Source organism: Mesoplodon mirus, assembly GCF_964341445.2.
Source record: "Mesoplodon mirus genome assembly, chromosome: 2".
NCBI classification, from domain to species: domain Eukaryota; kingdom Metazoa; phylum Chordata; class Mammalia; order Artiodactyla; family Ziphiidae; genus Mesoplodon; species Mesoplodon mirus.
Genome location: NC_138977.1, coordinates 31,215,666 through 31,234,772, shown reverse-complemented (window position 1 = coordinate 31,234,772; position 19,107 = coordinate 31,215,666). Strand labels below are relative to the sequence as shown.

Genomic DNA, 19,107 nt, shown 5'->3' with positions numbered 1-19,107 from the left:
GGTAGCCGTGTCCACCTACGGTGAGTGCTTCTCCGCCGCCAATACCAAATACACCCACAATTTAAAAATTAAAATTATGCCATGGTACTCTGGATAATCACATTTTAAATTAGAGCTGGCAGCTATGATGAGGGTAAGTGGGGAAACAAGACATTTAACTAATCAGTTCTGAGAGGCTGAAATACCATTCTCATTTTGACTCACATGACAAACAATGAGCTACTTGAGATGAAAAATCGCAGGCCTCCTTTCTGCTTGCCCGTGCTACATGGTAGGTTAATTGATTGCTCTGAGAACTTGCTAGTTGTTTTCAGTAGTGAAAGAAGGTGAAACAGTGGGAGAATGATTCTGTGTCTCTGTGGTAGGGACTGAAGGCACAATTAAATATTCTTTATTCCACATAAAGGGCTGTATAGGATAAGAATATCATATTCTTGGAAAGGGCACAAGTTTGTTTTGTCATGTGATGCCTTATTGGAGATGAACGGTGGCATTTTAAAAACAACTCGCGTGTCATGGAAGGGCGCCCTTACTGGGCATGTGTCCGTAAAGTGTGAAGAGAAGCGGGGATCAGGGTTCTGGAAATTGTCCATTACAGGTGAGGTTTACCTCCAGGTGTTGGCAAAATCCCAACAATGGCGGCACAGATTAAGCTCAGAGGGAAAGTGTGGTTATGGAAGACGGGATGGGAAAAATAGAAAGACAAAAGAAAAACTGAATCATCTGAAAACTGCCTCAATGAGGTTTTTTTCGGGTTTTTTTTGTTTTTTTTTTTTTTGCGTTATGTGGGCCTCTCCCGTTGCGGAGCACAGGCTCCAGACGCGCAGGCTCAGCGGCCATGGCTCACGGGCCCAGCCGCTCCACGGCATGTGGGATCTTCCCAGACCGGGGCACGAACCCGTGTCCCCTGCATTGGCAGGCAGACTCTTAACCATTGCGCCACCAGGGAAGCCCCCTCATTGAGTTTTAATGAGGAGATAAAAAAGATAAAAGATACCTTCTCACCTGGGGAGATATCAGTAACTTATAACAGGATTAAATGAGGTGATAATAAGCTTTTCTAGTTTTCTTTATACTTCTTTTCTGTTAGAAGTATTTCTTGAAAACATCCTCCCTCCCTCCTTCCCTCCCTTACTTCCAAGAGAAGCCATAAGACTTTGTTTAATGGTTATTTGGAGTGACCTAAAGTGAGTGAATTAACAGCAGAGTAAGGGCTAATAGGAACTACTTATCTCAGCTGTTGTTTTGTATAGTCCATTATCACATTGTTTTGGAGAAGCAGGTGATTGACCTGTCATTGGCCAGTTAATGAAATAGTTGGTTAGGCATGGAGTCATAGAAGTGTACTTCTATTTTAACTTTTAACTTAAAAATGTTCAATTTGATCTGCACATGGAAACATATGTATAGCTGAATGTATAATTGGATTAAAATATACACCTGCATGCATAAAGGGGTGTGTGTGAGTGTGTGTGTGTGTGTGTGTGTGTGTGTGAGAGAGAGAGAGAGAGAGAGAATGTGACAGCTGGTCCTCTGGGACTTGACTCTTTTCCCTCAAGCTTCTCCAGTTATTTCCTCCGCATCCAGCCCAGCAGCAGTTAAGCTGACATACCTGTATCAGATCACCAAAGCATTCTGCTTCATAGGTTAAGTAATTAAGTTAAACAGAGAGTTACCGAGAGTAAATGGGGACTGTGTTCTTTTAAATATTAATCTGTTATACCTAATCCCAAGGAGGGAGAGTGTCCGAACACCTTCATATCTTAGGAGAATGTTTACCTAAAGGGTGATGAACCGTGATGAGCACAATGACTGGAACTGACGTCCAGCATCAGACCTCACCCTTGGCTACTGGTTGTGTCTCTTTGAGGGAGCTTGATGCTTAGTTCGTACGAATGAGCCTTCTGTCCTGACCTCTGTCCCGAGTGGCTCCCCTGCTGGTGTTTATATGCGTCTCCTTCTGTGTTACTCGGCCACCCTACAGATGTACTCGAGCCTCCACGTGCCTGCCTGGACCGTGGTGCTGACACACGGAGATGCTGCTGCGTGTCCCCAGACTGGAGACGTGACCTCGGGTTTAACAAGCTGCAGGTCACAGTTGGCCCGAGTGAGCCCGTCTCAGTCACGTGGTGGAGCTCGCTGTGGACATGAGCACTGGAGAAAGAGAAGTTGCATCATTTCCAGAAATTTCCCTGTGAAGAGGAGTGGGGAAGCGGGGTGGTGGCTGGAGGTCCAGGGGGACTTGTCTCTTCAGAAGAGGCCAGAGCGTGTTTGTGGGTGGATGGGAGCGACCCAGCAGAGAGGGCTTCGTACAGGAAGGAGGGGGCTTGCTGCCCAAGTGGGTGAAGCCCGCGACGTGCTCTCGATCAGAGCTGCAGACCCATGGGTGGGTGTGGGAGCCCAGTGGTGGGCGCTGAGGGGTTTTGACAGAGAGGGAGGTGGTGAAGCAGAGGGAGTGTTGAGTGCCCACTTAATACCAGTGGCCATTGACATGTGGTTATTTATGTTCCGCCCACTGCCCGGCAGGTGTTTGGGGGCAGGTGTGGAGCAGGTGGGTGTGGGCACTGCTGGCTTTGTGGTTTGCCAGGGATGCAGTAACAGGGCCAGGGGAGCAGGGCTGATGGGTGCGCCCAGGCCCTGGGACTGAGGATGCGTGTCTGGAATGCTGCTTCTGTCTCTGATGGCTTCATAAACAGCTTGTCACGTACTCTAGAAATTTCTTTGAGTCTCAGTTCTGACCTCTCTTTTCTCTCCTGACAATTGCTTTTTGTATTTTTGTTTTCTGTCAAGTCACCTGCTTCGGTCACCACCACCAGGGCCTTTGTTAAGTTGTCACCTGCTCTGTCAGAGCACCTCCCCACCTGCCCTCAGGACTGCTTCCATATGAAGCCGTATCAGCGTTTAAAAGCTCAGGCTTTGCTTGTTGATCCCTTGCCTAAGGAGCTTAAGTGACATTCAGCCACCAAACAGATAAAACCCAGCCTCTGCAACGAGGTGTGCAGGGCAGCTCAGGACATCTTCAGGCCCACCTTGCCGGGCTGCTCCCTCTGCTGGGACGGCCACTTCACCCCTCTTCACCTGTGAAAACCACATGCTTTCTCAGCTGTGAGAGTCTTTAAAGGCCTGGGCTGTACTGTGCATCTCTGCTTCCCCGGTGCCTAGCACAGAGCAGGCATTCAGTAAATATCCGTTGAATCGTACTGGTTCAGGATTATATTTTTAACGTGACCTTTGAAAAATCACTTTAAAAAGGAGCTTAGCAATACTATGCTAAGCTAATTAATCCCTTTTAGAAATCACTTGTAATAAGCTATGATTTATTGGAAGTCAGGTTAGTATAGAGGAGAAGAGTTGGGAGGGGACGGGGCTGCAGTGTGTCGGAAGAACAGGTCCAGGGAGCCTGGGGTGGAGGCACCACGTCATCCGTGCAGGGCGTGGGAGAGGGGAAAGGGCAGACGGCATCTTACTGGGTATCGTTCGTTCGCCGTCTGTATTAATTACAGTGAAATTATTAATACTAGTTGCATAAAACAATTGCATAAGCATAGCAGGAGCTACTTTTTCTCTCCCGTAAGAGAACCCTGAAGGTCCACTGCCAGGACAGCCCTAGGTCCCCATCCTTCTTTTCGGCTCATAGCTTCCACTCAGCGTCCACTCAGAGCACAGGCTGGCTGCCAAGCTCCAGCCATCATGTCTGCAGTGGGAACTAAAAGCAGGGGAAAGGCAGACGAGCAAAAATGTTAACTTCCATCCTTGAAACAACATTTCTCTTCACATCACATTGTCCAGGTGTGGTCATATGGCTGCTTCTGGCCGCCCAGGAGCCTGAGGCATGTAGTCTTTTATTCTGAGATGAATTATGCCCCTGAAAATAATAACATAAAAATATCCTTCTAAGGCGAAAGAGGAGAAGGGATATTGGAACAGACAGCCAGCAGCCTCTTTAGTTTCTCTCACCCTCTCTTAGTTTGTCAGTTACCTTTCTTTACTAGACCCGTCTATTCCTCAGCCCTGTGCCTTGCTTCTTCAGCTGTTACATCATCTATAACTTCCACTTGTTTTACCTGAGGTTGACTCAAGTCCAAGTATTCCCAGGACACACACACACACACATAAGGTAAACATATATATTAAAGATTTTAAGGAAGCGCTGGGAAGGAGCTCCAAATAAGGCAAATACATCTTGAAACAAATGTGAGCTTGGTTTGACTAGAGTTGATGCTATCGAAGGGAGAGTTTAGTGGCACTTGATGTAAATATATGCTGTGTTAAATTTGCAATAGGGTAGACATATAAATTAAAGGAATAGGGTAAAATATGTTAAAAGATACAGCGGGATATACCAAAACATTTGGGTATCAGCTGTACTTTCTGCCCCAGTACACAGCATCTTCATTTTGGAAAGCTAACATGATTTTAGCATCATTTAGACCATACTCTGATGTGATACCCAATCCTCAGAGCAGTACTGTTCTCTAGAGAGGGAGCTCGGTGGCTGGGTCCAGTTGGGAATTTGGTTGCTATAACTACAGCTTCGCAGGTGAGCGGTACATGTAAGTCAGGCTTCCATGGTCCTTGGACTCCTGGCATTGGTGGTGTCCTAACAAAGTAAGTAGCCTTCAAAGGAAGATCTCTGATGTGTTTATGTGTAGAGATGATGTGGTATCACAGGTCACCTCATGCTTGAAGTCTTCAGTCGGGGAGTTTAGTCATCTATGGTCCTCATATAACTGAGTGTGTGATTTCATCCTAGAAGTCCGTATTTGCAGTGATGTTTGGATTTCTCTTGCAAAAGTAAATATTATATTTCATAAAGGTTTTCAAGTCTGACATGCTTGCATCAATGAAATACAGTCTTGTTTTTCTCTGTAAAATGTTGGAATTGTTTGTCTGCTGCTAAGCGTAAAGGAACTCCCAACCCTTGTGTGTGCACACTTATTTTGGGGAAGGGTTGGTTTGGAGGGGTGTGTGAATTACTGTTTCACCTATATGAATTCAAAGTGTGTCTTAAAATACATAGCAACTAAATTGGGTTTTGTTTAAAGAAATATACTTTCAGTACTGGGGACACTGACAGAAAATGACGAGAGTAAGGCTGTCGCTAAGAGAGAGATTCATAGAAGAAGCAAATTATACTTGGTAAAACTGGAATGTGTATTAAAATAAAATTTCCAATTAACCGTAGTTCAGGGATCTTCTATTTTATTTTACATTGACTATAAAATTACTATGACTATAAAATTACATATATAATATATAGGTACATGTTATTTATAATAGACAACACCAGTCATATATTTGAATGTTAAAGAAAATGAATTCTGTACTATGAACCCCACTTTATTTTTTAGATGTACTAAAAATTCTTTAAAAGTACTTCAAGAATTAAGAAATAGTTTAAATAAAGTGAAATAATAGCTTAGACATGTATATCACTGCCTTTTTTATGTTAGAATTTAATTAAATATAATGTGGGTTTAAAAGCTGCCAGCTTAATGTTTATTACTGATTAGAATATTGAACTGTAAGTTCAAAATATTAAAAAAATTTATTTCCTTACATATTTCTTACTTTTGCCACACATTTATGGCTTTATAGGTGTTGGATATTTTTGCAGTTAAATATAAAATATAATTTCTGGTATTGAATGTTCATGTGTTATATAGATCTACATAAACATCAAATAACTGGATTCTTTTAGTTCTGCTTTTAAAAGTTTTTTTTTGAGTCAGACATTTAAAGATAAAAATTATCTTTACATTGTCTTTTACTGATGACTCACTTTACATTTTATAGCTGTAAACTGCTTAGTGTGTCGGTTTCATTAAGATAACTTTGTTATTTCTTAAACATTTTCAGATAATTTTTAAAATTAGGGCAATGGCCAAAATCTGTCCAACACTTTCCTGTATTTTATTTTTATTACTATTTTTTGGTTAATTAGGGTGCAGTTAGAAAACCACCATTAAACATTCATACTTAATTCAGTTTTACAAATAGGAAAACTATTTTCTTTCATCAGTCTAAATCATATCCAGAATGTATATAAGTATGTATGTATGTATATCAGGGGTTTTCTGCTGCCATGGTAGTTTATATAGTCTATAATAATAATAATTAATTCTTATTCAGAATTTTGAGACCATTTCAATTTACCACTTTGTCACCTCATCTTGGATTTTAACTAATACATAATTTTGGAAAAATTATGTATTTTAACTAATACATAATTTTGGAAATAATTTGGAAAATTTTTTGGAAAAAAGAGTAAATAGGGTCTTCAAGGTTTTATAATCATTATCCTATTTAAGTGAACTTTAAAAAGAATTGAGGTAATATTGACATATATTAAGTAAACTTTTGTATGTTAATTTTGTATATAGTTAATTTATATAGTTATATGTAGTTTATAGTATATATAGTTATATTTTATATATAAATATATATATATATAGTTAATTTTGTGTATGGAAGCATCATTGTGGCTAAAGCAGAGATTTTCTTTTGGTTATTTATGTCAGAGTACAGAGTAATTATTGTCCTTCAAATAAATGGAGAAGAGCTGCCTGATAACCTCTCAAGCCTGAGAAGTATGTTTTAACTTTTCTAAGAATGTGCTTGTGGAACAAAAAGTAGAAAAAACCTTGTTTAGAGTCCTTGTATTTGGCAATAAAGATGGTTAGGAGATAACATGAAAGGTTTGACCGAACTGGGCTTCTCTTGTTGTGGAGCACGGGCTCTAGGCTCACGGGCTCAGTAGTTGTGGCATGCAGGCTCAGTAGTTGTGGCTCGTGGGCTCTAGAGCGCAGGCTCAGTAGTTGTGGCGCATGGGCTTAGTTGCTCCGCGGCATGTGAGATCTTCCCGGACCAGGGCTTGAACCCGTGTCCCCTACATTGGCAGGTGGATTCTTAACCACTGCGCCACCAGGGAAGTCCAAAAATCAGGTTATTTTAAAATAAGACCTCAGAGCTGAGCTTCCTTGCCTCTTCAGCTCATCCACGGTGTGCTTTGCACAATGAAATGGGGAAGATTTAACAAAGGCATTTTGGATAAGGCATGTGTCCAGAAGCTGATGGGAAAGCTGTTATGGACCATAACTTTTATACAAACTGATCAGCTGCCATCTGTGTACAAAGCACTGTGATCAGCAGAGACCTGTTTGTGCCACTGAGTAGACTGATAGCAGCACATCAGTTTAGCTGAGCTGTTCTCCAGCAGTTGGTCACGAGGACATAGACACCACCAAAGTGTAGTCATCATCACACTACTGTCCTTTGCTGCTTAGATTGTGGCAAGAGACAAAAACTGCTTGCTCCCTTCACCCCCGTACAGCTGAGGTAAGAGCCACCTTTTTTCTCTAGAAGGGAAAAATAAGAGCAAAAGGAGCCTCTTTCAACTTTTCCCATGTTGTTTTGATATAAATTTATGCTCGTCTTTTCCATGGTAATCATTCCAGCCAGGTGCACAGTTCAGCATCCCTCTGGTGGTGGAGAGCCGTGTGTGTAGTAGAGCTCGGGTAAATTTTAATAACAAAATTGCATTGCCGAGCCCACCTAGGCATTTGACCTTGAAGGCTCAGAGGAGAGCAGACATGGCAGATTTCCCTACGTGCCCTTGACTTAGGAGAGTGGATAATGAATAGAAGTTGATAAAGAGTGTCTGTCAGGCTGCCGCTGAGGTCATGAGGCTGGTATGCGGAAACAGTGCCGGCACGACATGCGTAACTCAGAGCTGCAGCCCGGAGGGTGGGTGGGTCACCGAAGCAGGAAATTGGCCATCAGGAGGAATGCGGGCTCCGGAGCACAGGCTGCAGCCGCGTGGACTCAGCCGGAGAAAACACAGGGGCCATGGGGCGGGCTCGAGGCTGCAGACACCCAACTCCTCTACAGCGAAGCAGCACTGTTGCCGCTGCTTCAAAGATATCGAAGCCAGTGCAGGTTAGATTTGTTTTAAGGGACTGAAATGTTAACAGCATAAGTATCAGATGGCTAGTACTTCTGTAGTTACTTAGATCACAGGCTACTGAGGAATGAACAGAGCTGGGGGAAACATAGCTCTAAGGCTTCGCTTGTCATTTTTTTTTCTGTGCTCTGTTTTTATAAGCGAAGGTTAAAATGTGGAGATTCGCTGTGTAGAGGAGCCAACCTCTGTTCGTCTGTGCAGGGTGATGACTGTTAGAAGACTTCTAAATGAGGCTTGAAAGAAACTGTCTGTTTAGTTCTCCCAAATAGTTCTGAAATAGCCTGTTCACACACACAGCTTCTGTGTGTACTTGGTGTGTGTATGTTTTTGTTTTAAATAGCTGTTACTTTTTTTTTGCTTGTTAAACTAATGTGTGAGGACAAAATATTTTTAAAAGATTAAATGCATTTTTATAATGTCTTTAAAGCCACTGTCCTCTTCTGTTAAATGTATTCCTGTAGAGTCTACTGATTTTTGAGAATGGAATTGATTGCATCAGCAGTTACTTGTTAGATTTTTTTTTTCTTAATGTGTATTGCTATTCTGCTATCTGAAGACAGTGTCCTGTGAGTATTTTCTGTAAGTCCTAAATAAATGAATTGGTTTTGGTTTAGGAGCATCAGGCCAGACATTTTTTAGGTTTTAGTAACTGCTTATCATTTCCTAGAAATGAAGATATGAAAAATTGATATCTCAGAGAATCACGTTTTCAATCATTTTGTAAATTACGATTGCCTACCAGTGTAGTCACGGTTTGATTGCTGTGTATTCCCTCTCTGGATGTAGCCTGACATGAAAAAGTTTACATTCCAATACTGAGGAGTTGCATTCCACTGGGCAGTTCTGACGTACCACAGGAATGCGGAGGCCCATACAAAGGGCAAGCTTAGGGCCACTGACGGAAGAGGCTTCCGTACTCAGCGACTGCCTTTCGTGGAAACTCACACTCACAGCAAGTGCTCATGACTCAACTTGGATGGGGAAAATGTGGTCCCAGGAACGCAGGACAGGATGGCCTTCCCTCAGAAGGAGCCTGCAAAATCCTGTCCGGTGAATCACAGCCTGTGGGTATTTATGAAAACTAGGTAAGATTTTATATTTGCAGGCATTGGTGCTTTCTTGTTGTGAGCCTTGAACTTGAAAGAAAGTTTATCAGGCTGTTAACGTTTTTCTCTATTTTACATTATGTAGAAGACTAATTACTTTCAGTAAATTTTTTGTCTGCATATTTTGGGTACTATCAAGTCATTCCATTTTGCACCTGTAAAAATATTAAACTTAGTTTATTTCACTTTTAGGAACAATTTGTAATTCTTAATTTGTTCCGTTAAAATAACTTAATGGGAGTGAAAATCTGGATTGTTAAACTGTCTTTGGAGCAACCATTCCTCAATTAGTTTTACTGAGGGAATATGAGCATTTAGTAATACTCTGCTTGTTAACGCTGCAGGGGGTCTTTTCATTAATCGTTTGCTGTGAGTTTAACCTTTTTTTTTTTTTTAAATAGCGCAGAGAACCAATAGGTTGATGCAAAGTGAGTCTGCATCACTTTTAGTTGTCACCTTTGGTTGTTTAGTGTAAGATTATCAGGACATTGTGAAATTACATTGAGGTTACTAGTTGAAAGCCAAGCTATACACCATACTTTTACAAAACAATTTAGAAGGATTTAGAGACTATAGTCATTACATGTTCACACCTTGTAGAATCCGAAGCCTATCAGCATTCTCAAAACACACATACCATACTTCTCCATTTCTCCCTATCTCTTTCTAACTTTCTGGCCTTTTGTGAAAGGCTGGCATCAAGTAGAGAAAGGGCTAACAGGTTTTTAAGTATTCAGACCTAGTCTCATTGATAACTGTTACCTACATCTTTTTTTTGAAAGACAGTTATTATATATATATTTTCATATTTGTATCTTATATGTAAATGCCCGTGTACATAGAAAGACTGAAATTACCAGAAGACAGGGATAATTTTTTTTTTAGGTTTAAATTCAAAGTTAAAAAAAGCGGTGTCACTTTAAACATTGAGTTTAAATTTTAGAAATATCTTTGTTGATCTTGGTACATCGTATTATGAGTGCCATTGCAAAGGAGCAGATGTGCTAGTGGTTGAATTTCTGGCAGCAGCTGCCTGAAGAGGTTTGGTTTTTATAGATTTGACATTTAAATCTTTGAGTCTCCCAGGGTAACCCTCAAGCTCTTGATGGTCATTTGTAATTTTGCTGAATTCGAGTTGCCTTCTGAATGACAACAGCTGACTTGTCTTTTTCACTCAGCTAGCCAATGAGTAAGCAAGCCTCTGAGAATCCACCTTTCCACAAAGCTCTGTTCCCCACTTGTCACTGGGTTTATGGTTTACTGGTATAAGAGATGCACTCTAGCGATATTCCTGAGGAGGTCTGGGAATTATTCCTTGTACATGGCAAGCTTACCAAAGATCAGAGTTCTTATATGATTGAGTGTGGAAAAGGGCTATAGCAGAAAGTCAGAGGAAGGGTCAGGTCAGTGTGGGATCCCAGAACCCTGGGTGATGGAGTCTGATGGTAATTTGGGGCATCTCTTTCAACCTCCTCTTAGGTAGGTTGGCTTAGTTTCTCCACTCACGCAATGAAAATTGAACTGGAGGGACAGTTCTCATGGGAAGAGGAGGATGGTGGGTCATACATATTATAAGCACTTGGGGGCCTTTTCCTAAACAGAAGTATTTGAGGACCTTTGATGTAGCACATTGGACTCTGACATACTTTCAGGTGTGAAGCTGGAGAAAAAAAATGCCAAGAGACCCTGTACTATATGATCTTCAAGTTTTTTCTCAGCTCTGACATTCAAGAAGTGCATTTTGTTTTTGAGATGCATTGTAGGCAGCAAAGATGACATTCTTTTTTATTAAACTCATGGCACTTGCTGTTCTGCCCGTTATCACAACTTTCTGTGTAGTCATCTTCCATGGAATACAAACTATTTAAGAATAGGGGCTATATTTAGTGAGTTTCTTGTAAGCTCTGTATTGATTACATAGTTCATGTTGATTCTGGAGTACGTGTCCAGTGAGTATTTGGAAGAGGAATAGGAAGCAAAATAGTATGTGTGTGTGCATCTCTCTCTCTTTCTCCCTCTCTCTCCATATGTATGTGGATGCGGGGCAGGGAGACTCCCTAATTTATGACCAGGGATAAAATAAAAAATGGGATAATGCTGGGTGAGAGGAAAATGTAGGCATAATTGACTCTTCAAAACTGATTTCAGGTTACCAGGGGGGAAGGGTGGGTGGGAGGGATAGACTGGGAGTTTGGGATTGACACATTCACACTGCTATATATAAAATGGATAACCAACAAGGACCTACTGTATAGCACAGGGAACTCTGGTCAATATTCTGTAATAACCTAAATGGGAAAAGAGTTTGAAAAAGAATAGGTACATGTATATGTATGACTGAATCATTTGGCTGTACACCTGAAACTAACACAACATTGTAAATCAACTATACTCCAATATAAAATAAAAATTAAAAAAAACTGATTTCAGATATTTCATTAACATTTGTTTACCATCTCTTTGTATCTTCCTAGTTCTTTCACCCATGACCTCTATCACTTCATTGCTAAATTAGTGTAGAAAAAGATTGGTTTCAAGTTAATCAGTGGTATAGCTCAGTCATCAAACTTAACTCTTCCTTTGCCCCTAAGGTTGGTTCTTGTTTGGTCAAAGTGGAGTTGCTACTTTTTCTTATTCAAGTCCTGAATTTTGCCAAAATACTCAAAACCACTAAAACAAACAAACACACAAATCTTCTTGTTAAGTTTCTCTTATATACTTAAAAAAATGTGGATATGCGCATGTGTGTGTATAACGTAAAATATGCCATTTTAACCATTTAAAGTGTAGGATTCAGTGGCATTAATTGCAATCACACTGTTGTGCAACCATCATCACTACCTGTTTCCACAACTTACGTTTCATAGCTCCAAACAGAAACTTTGTAACTTTGCATTTCCCTAAGCCCTGGAAACCTCAGGTCTACTTTCTGTCTTTATGAATTTACCTATTCTAGATATTTCATATAAGTGGAATCTTACAATATTTGTCATTTTGAGACTGATTATTGCACTTAGCATAATGCTTTCAAGGCTTATCCATGTTATAACATATATGAGAACTTCAGTCCTTTTTATTGCTGGATAATATTCCATCGTATATATCACATTTTGTTTATCCACTCATCAGTTGACATTTGTGTTATTTTCACCTTTTGGCTGTTGCAAATAATGCTGCAGTGAAATATCTGTTTGGGTCCATGTTTTTGATACTTTTGGGTATTTATCTAGGAGTAGAATTGCTGGGTCTTATATTAATTCTGTGTTTAACTTTTTGAGGACGTGCCAAATTCTTTTCCACAGTGACGGCACCATCTTACATTCCCAACAGCAAAATTCAAGGGTTCCAGCTTCTCTAGATCCTCTTCAACATTTTTTGCATTCTTTGCATTTTTAAAAAAATTATAGCCATCCCAATATCTCATTCACATCTAGTATCAGGTGTGATATCATATCTGGTTGTGTTTTTTGTTGTCTTTTTGTTTGTTTTGTTTTTTGTTTTTATTTTGAGAAAGCACAGCAGGGATTTATTAAGCACCCTTGGGGGGGAGAGTGGGCAACTTGGGTGAGTAGCTTCGTTGTGGTTTTGATTTACTTTTCCCTAATAACTAAGGATGTTGATACATGTATCTTCTTTGGAGAAAGGTCTATTCAAGTCCTTTGCCTATTTGTTAATTGGGTTGTCTTTTTGTTGTTGAGCTGTAGGAGTTCTTCATGTATTCTGGATATTAAACCCTTCTCAGATACATGATTTGCAAATATTTTCTCCTGTTCTGTAGATTATCTTTTCAGTTTCTTGATAATGTCCTTCAGTGCACCAAAGTTTTCAGTTTTGATGAAGTTCAGTTTATTTATTTTTCCTTTTGCTCCTGGTGCTTTTGGTGTCATTTCTGGGTCCACTGTCAAATCCAAGGTAATGGTGATTTATCCCTTCCCCCTCCCCACCAAGAGTTTTATGGTTTTTGGCTCTTTTATTTAGTCAGTGATCTGTTTTCAGTTAATTTTTATATGTCATGAGAGGTAGGGGTCCAACTTCATTCTTTTTCATGTGGAAATACAGTTGTCTCAGCACATTTGTTAAAGAGACTGTTCTTCCCCCACTGAATGAACTTGACCTTTGTCAAAATTAACCATAGATATGGATTTATTTCTGGGTTCTCAGTTTTATTTCATTGGTCCATATGTGTCTGTCCTTATGCCAGTACCACACTGGTTTGATTACTGCAGCTTTGTAGTAAGTTTTGAAATTAAAAGTGTGAGTTCAGTAACTTTGTTGTTTTTCAAGATTGTTTTGGCTAATTAGGGCCCCTTGCAATTTCATATGAATGTGAAGATTGGTTTTTCCATTTCTGCAAAAAATATTTTTGGGGGGATTTTGATGGGAATTGCATCAAATTTGTAGATCACTTTGTGTAGTCTCTTATAAGACTTAATAATAAAAAAGAATGCATTTGATAGGACTAACTTCATTTCTGACAGTGGCACCAAGGAACATTTGGAGGAGAATTTAGGCAAATGGCTTTGGAACAATCTTTATCTATTTCTGACTTTTCTTAAAACCCTCAAGGATTGTAGGTGTACTTTTTAAGTTAACCAAGTTCTTATTTAATCTGTATCATTTCTACAATTCCTTAAGTCATGATTTTAGAAATTTAAATGATACCAACTTTCAGCTGCTATTAATAAGACTGAATGAAGTGTTCTTTTAATTTGTGCCTCTGGTTTTACAGAAAGCCCTTTGGATACCCTTAATTTTTTTGTTGGAAACTTTTTAGCTCTGTGTTTTTCCCCTTAGAAACTTTTCTAGGGCAGTGCTCTATTGTAGATTTATGTGGTTTTCTGTAAGGGTATGTATAGTAATTTTCATTTTTAATTTCTCCTAGTGTGTCCATCCTTTTGAGATGTATCTCTGTTTATTATTTGTTATTTATTATGTTAGCAGTTTACTGTGCTAATGCCTTGAAAGACTTCTAGTTTTCATTTGACTTTTAATTGAAACATGAGAACTCTTTGCTGTTTAACCTTATCTTAATACTTTGTGCATTTGATCACTTTTCACATAGAATATTTCCTTGTGCAGGTTGGGTCCTTACTGCTTTTTTTACGCACATAAAACTTTATAAAAATGGCTTGTACTTTATTCCTACTGGCTTTGTTTTGTGCTTTACTATCTAAACGTCTCTGTGTCATTTGTAAACCTGAGGATTTCTCTCCATTTCTTCCTACTAAATCATCTAAAATATTTTAAAAATTTGGACTTAATATCATCTGTGGGAGATCTTACCTGCTGTATGTCTCTATCCGGTTACCTTTTTTTATCTCTAAAGTTTTCCAGGACTGTATTTTTAAAATTTTTTTATGTATTTATTTTTTTCTTTTTCTTGGAGTATAGTTGCTGTACAGTGTTGTGTTAGTTTCTACTGTACAGCAAAGTGAATCAGCTATACGTATACATATAGCCCCTCTTTTTTGGATTTCCTTCCCATTTAGGTCACCACAGAGCATTGAGTCCAGGACTGTATTTTTAAAACAGTTTATTTATATAGAACTTGGTCAGAGATTTTTTTAAAACTTAGTAAATAATGGTGTTTACTTACTTTTGTTTCTATATTTATTGTTTCAAAGAATCAGAGAGTAGAAGCAGAAGTATTTTGTGGGCTGAATGGGTTTCTAGGTGACGTTTTTCATTCCTCCCTGACCATTTCTACCTTACAGCTTCTGTTTTGTAAGCTAAGAGTAACTCCTCTCTGCCATAGAGCCAAGGGACCTTGTCATTAGGCCCCAGCGAGTGCATTCATGACTTGCGCTTTAGCTCTTTTGAGGCCACTCCTTCCTTCTGGGTTCTTGGCTGTGTTCGAAACAATGGATTTTTGGATAAATGAAATAACTTATTCTCCCTTGCTGGAGTGGGTTCTCTGTGCATTTGCCTTTTCCCCCTCAGTGTATTCAAAGAATTAACCTGACAAGAGTCTATTATTTCTCCTATGGTTCACATCTTTGTGATGGTCAGTAGAACCTGAGTCTTTTGGGGCTTCAAAGAGAGTTTTGTTAGATTTTAGTGCAGCTCACTTTGCAAAAGGCAGAGAGATATTTTTTGTAGCACATCTTAGGGGATGCACACTTTTCATCCCTAAAGTAATAGTGTTAGTGCAACTAAATATGTGAATATCTTCTCAGCCATCAAGTTCTGTTGAACTAATGGCTGACTGGTAAGGGGTTTTACAGCCTTAATTCTGGAGTAGGGAGTGGTTGGTACTAGAATTAGGCATAAAATAAATAAATACCACAGTTTATTCGTGTTGATGTCACTACTTTTGTTGCTAAAATTTGTGAGCAACTCAATTCTAGCAGTTTTTATTTTTTATTAAGTTGTTATCTGAACATTGTATGCATTATAGACGTTTGATTTTTTTTTTTACTACATGAAATTTTTAAAAAGGAAAACCACTCGATCATTATGATTATGAAGCTTGTCTGGTTCTGTAATTTAATAAAATACGAAAAAACTTAGAGTCACATGATTTTCTTTAGATTTTAATGCTATTTTATTTAGTGATAAAACTTAAACATACAATATATGTTTTTACCTAGTCCTATAACAGGATTCAATGGGCAATGATGGCATGAAACCTGCTACATATTTTACTAACACACTGAGATGATTTCTTAGTTTGTAGTGCATCATTAAATTATAAGCTTCATTGTAAAAACTTAAATTGCAAGTAGGTAGTTTCAAAAACCAGAAGCAAATTTTTGTGTGTGTTGAGAATTTTCTGAAACTTTAGTGGTCTTTAATTGTAAACTAAGAGGAGAATATGTAAAAATTTAGGTCATTTTAATTGCATGTGAAATAACATGACAAAGAAGATAAGATTATTATATTTTTCTTGTCAGATTTTTTTCCACTTAAAAAAAGCACTTCAATATGTATGGTTGTGAGAATATGTATATATGAATGTTTTTTGAAGGATTTTTCAGATATGCTAAGTATGGTTCTTTTTGATTTTCATAGAAACAATTTTGGAGCAGGAAATGACTTCAGTGATGGCCTGGGCTCACCCGATAACCTTAAAAATGAGTACAGTTTAGACTATGAGGACCATCAAGTTGGTTTGCTAGAGGTCACAAGCTGATAGAGTGAGAACGTTGACTTTCTTGTTCTCTTCATCTTACATGACTTTTTTTTTTCCTAATCCAAGTTGGGTTCTAATACGTGAAACATTGTGTACTACCATGACATAAAGAGAGTTATAAAAGGAATGAGAATGTCCATAGGAGCCGCTCAGATGTCTACTTGACTTGGGAAAAAAATGCTCGATAAAGTAGCTCTTTGGAAGCGTTTTTTCCTCATATTTTTCTCAAAAGTAGGTTATTAAAAATGGTTACTGGGACTTCCCTGGCAGTCCAGTGGTTAAGACTCTGTACCTCCGCGTTTCCACTGCAGGGGCTGCGGGTTCGATCCCTGGTTGGGAAATTAAGATCCCCCATGCTGCACGGTGTGGCCAGAAAAAAAATGGGTACTAAGATGTCGACTGGAGGGAAGGGAGGCCTTTTGGAGTAGTGAATGAGCAGCGGTAGGTGGTACATTAGCAGAACAAGTCATGACTACTTAGAACTCTTCGTGGCTCTAGTTGGCATATAGCTATGCCAGAGAAAATAAATCTGCTCTAGTGTTAGGTGGGTATTTCCACAGATGGGGCAGAGGTGCCGAGTCTGAAGTCGGCAGTTCAGTTTTCACGCGGAAAGGGGCTTTGGGAATGCATGTCCACTTAAGTCACTGTGTAGCTGAAAGCCCTGAGTTGAATACCTTTTCCTTAAACTGATTTTGAATAAGTTGATTTGAAAATTTAGGAAAATAACTACATTGTTAAATGAAAGAAATGTTTAACCTAAGCAAGTTAAGTTATAGAAGAGGATTATATGCATTTTATACTTTGGATATTTTTATAGTTTGCCATTGATCCAATTCCCACCCCTGTTAGAATATTCTAAATCTTTACCTAACTGGGAGTGGTTTCTAACAGCCTAACCCAAAACACATTCATAATGATTCTTCATTACTTACATTATGAATTCAAAAACATTATATTGGAATTTTCCAGAAAAATATATCTGAGATTTAAAAATTTGAATGGTTCCTTGTCATTCTGTGTAAATAATGGTTTGAGATAGTTCTCTTTCTTCAGTGTATATTTTTATAGTAGTTTTCTTCCTTGTTTTTATTCATCTGAAGGGTTAGCTTAAATTCATAATTTGTATTTCTTAAATCTTTTTTTTCTTTCTAGTTTTGGCAAGCGTTCTGCAGGAAGCTTTAGGCGTGGCTGTGAATGCATTGTGTTAGAGCCTTCTGAAATGATTGTGGTAAGAATACTTCTGTGAAGACTTTTTTCCCTTAAAAAAAGTTATGAAATAAAAGTATTTTCACAAACTACTTATAATGTATTATATATTTCATAACTTTAGGTATATTTATTTCATAACTTTTTGAGTTTTAGTTCATAATCATTATAATTATTTATGGGATTCAAATAATGAAAAAGAAAGTTTAAAAGGGTCATGTACCTAAATGTTTGGTGTTTAAACTTTATAAATCAGTCTATGAAAATGCCACTTAATTTAAACTTGGGGAGAATCTTGGAATTGCAGGATTTTAGCTCTCCAAATATTGGTTGGAATGAATGAGATACTTTAAATGAGACACAGTGATATGTATTCAGGCAACAATTGACATAAGGAAATTAGTTCACTTCCTTTATCTAATTGAAAGAAATGTGGAGGACTTTTATGCTGGTTAAATACTCTGTTGAGATTTTTATCTCTTTTTAATTGAATAGTGTGATTTAAAAAATATATTGAGGTAAGACATATGCAAAAAAATAACGTTAGAAGAGATATTAGCAACATAATTATTTTTAGTGATGCTTTAAGTGTAAAGCCTGTCACATTCTTCCTTACTATATAAAAATGATTTTAAGATGGGACACTATGTACCCCTTAAAAAAATCAGCAACAAAAATAAGATAAGATTGGAGGGAGTGCCCAGTAGAGACATTCAGTTGGCTGATGTGCATAATATTTCCCATCCAGCATCTATCTGGGCAGAGAAACTTTTTGAATAAATGATGGCCTAAAATAGATGATGGTGGAGGCTTTTTATCCATATTTAATAAAATATTTGGTAGATGCCTATACATCTGTTTTCAGAGGAGATGTAGGTTTTTTCCCTATGATGGAGGAGAGGAATTTGTCAGAAATGGGAACTTCCTCATCAAAGCTAGTGAAAACTTTTGGTAAAATTTCCCAAAATTTACTGTTAAGTGAGAAAGTGGCATGGTGGTGAGTAAAGATTTAGGAGTGGAAAAATGTAGGCAGGTACATCAGGCTTTCCAGCCACAGGTCTTGAAAAGCATTTTAGATATTTCCTCGAGATTTTGGTCTCTGTTACTGCTATTTTGTATTGATCTGAAGGATTTTTGATCTTCAAAATTCCTTGAGGATTTTGTCCTTGTCCATATGATGTTAATTACTAGGTTTGTCAGTGTGAGAACCATCTTAGGATCTAAATATGCTTTTGTGAGCAATACATTATGTAAGTGTGATGAGGATTAACCGAATGTAACTTTTCTTGTTAGTCCATTCATCACTTTCTAAATGTTTAAAATGAGGAAATTAGTTTTTGAGAACAATGCTATTTATAATAAAAGAAACTGAATCCGTAGAATGAAAGTAGGAAGAGAAGCCCTTAAGTAATCTACCAAAGTCATTCTGCCAGTAGCCGTGTCTGAGTCGTATGGGGAATTTGGGTTGTGTTTTTTTTTTTTTTTTTTTTTTAAACAGATTTACTTCATGAGAGTTTTTGTGCTTTAGTTAAGACAATGGGGCAGTTGCTTTCATAATGCATGGTGATATATCCTGTGAGATCTTTCATTAATAAATCAGGACAAAGACTACTGAACATATCCTTCCCTTTGAGACTGCAGGAAATTCAGGAGTTACCCATATTGTCCTAAGTGGAACTGAAAATGCTTCTTTTCTTTTA

At 38.3% G+C, this 19,107-nt stretch overlaps 1 protein-coding gene across 1 annotated transcript in view; it reads left to right on the top strand.

Annotated features, from left to right (window-relative positions):
• The window catches only part of RAPGEF2 (Rap guanine nucleotide exchange factor 2), a 247,062-nt gene that overhangs the window by 109,173 nt on the left and 118,782 nt on the right, over positions 1-19,107 (top strand). Inside the window, exon 5 of the mRNA XM_082611143.1 lies at positions 17,354-17,429. Coding sequence (XP_082467269.1) covers positions 17,354-17,429 — 76 coding nt within the window. The remainder of the gene's footprint in view (positions 1-17,353; positions 17,430-19,107) is intronic.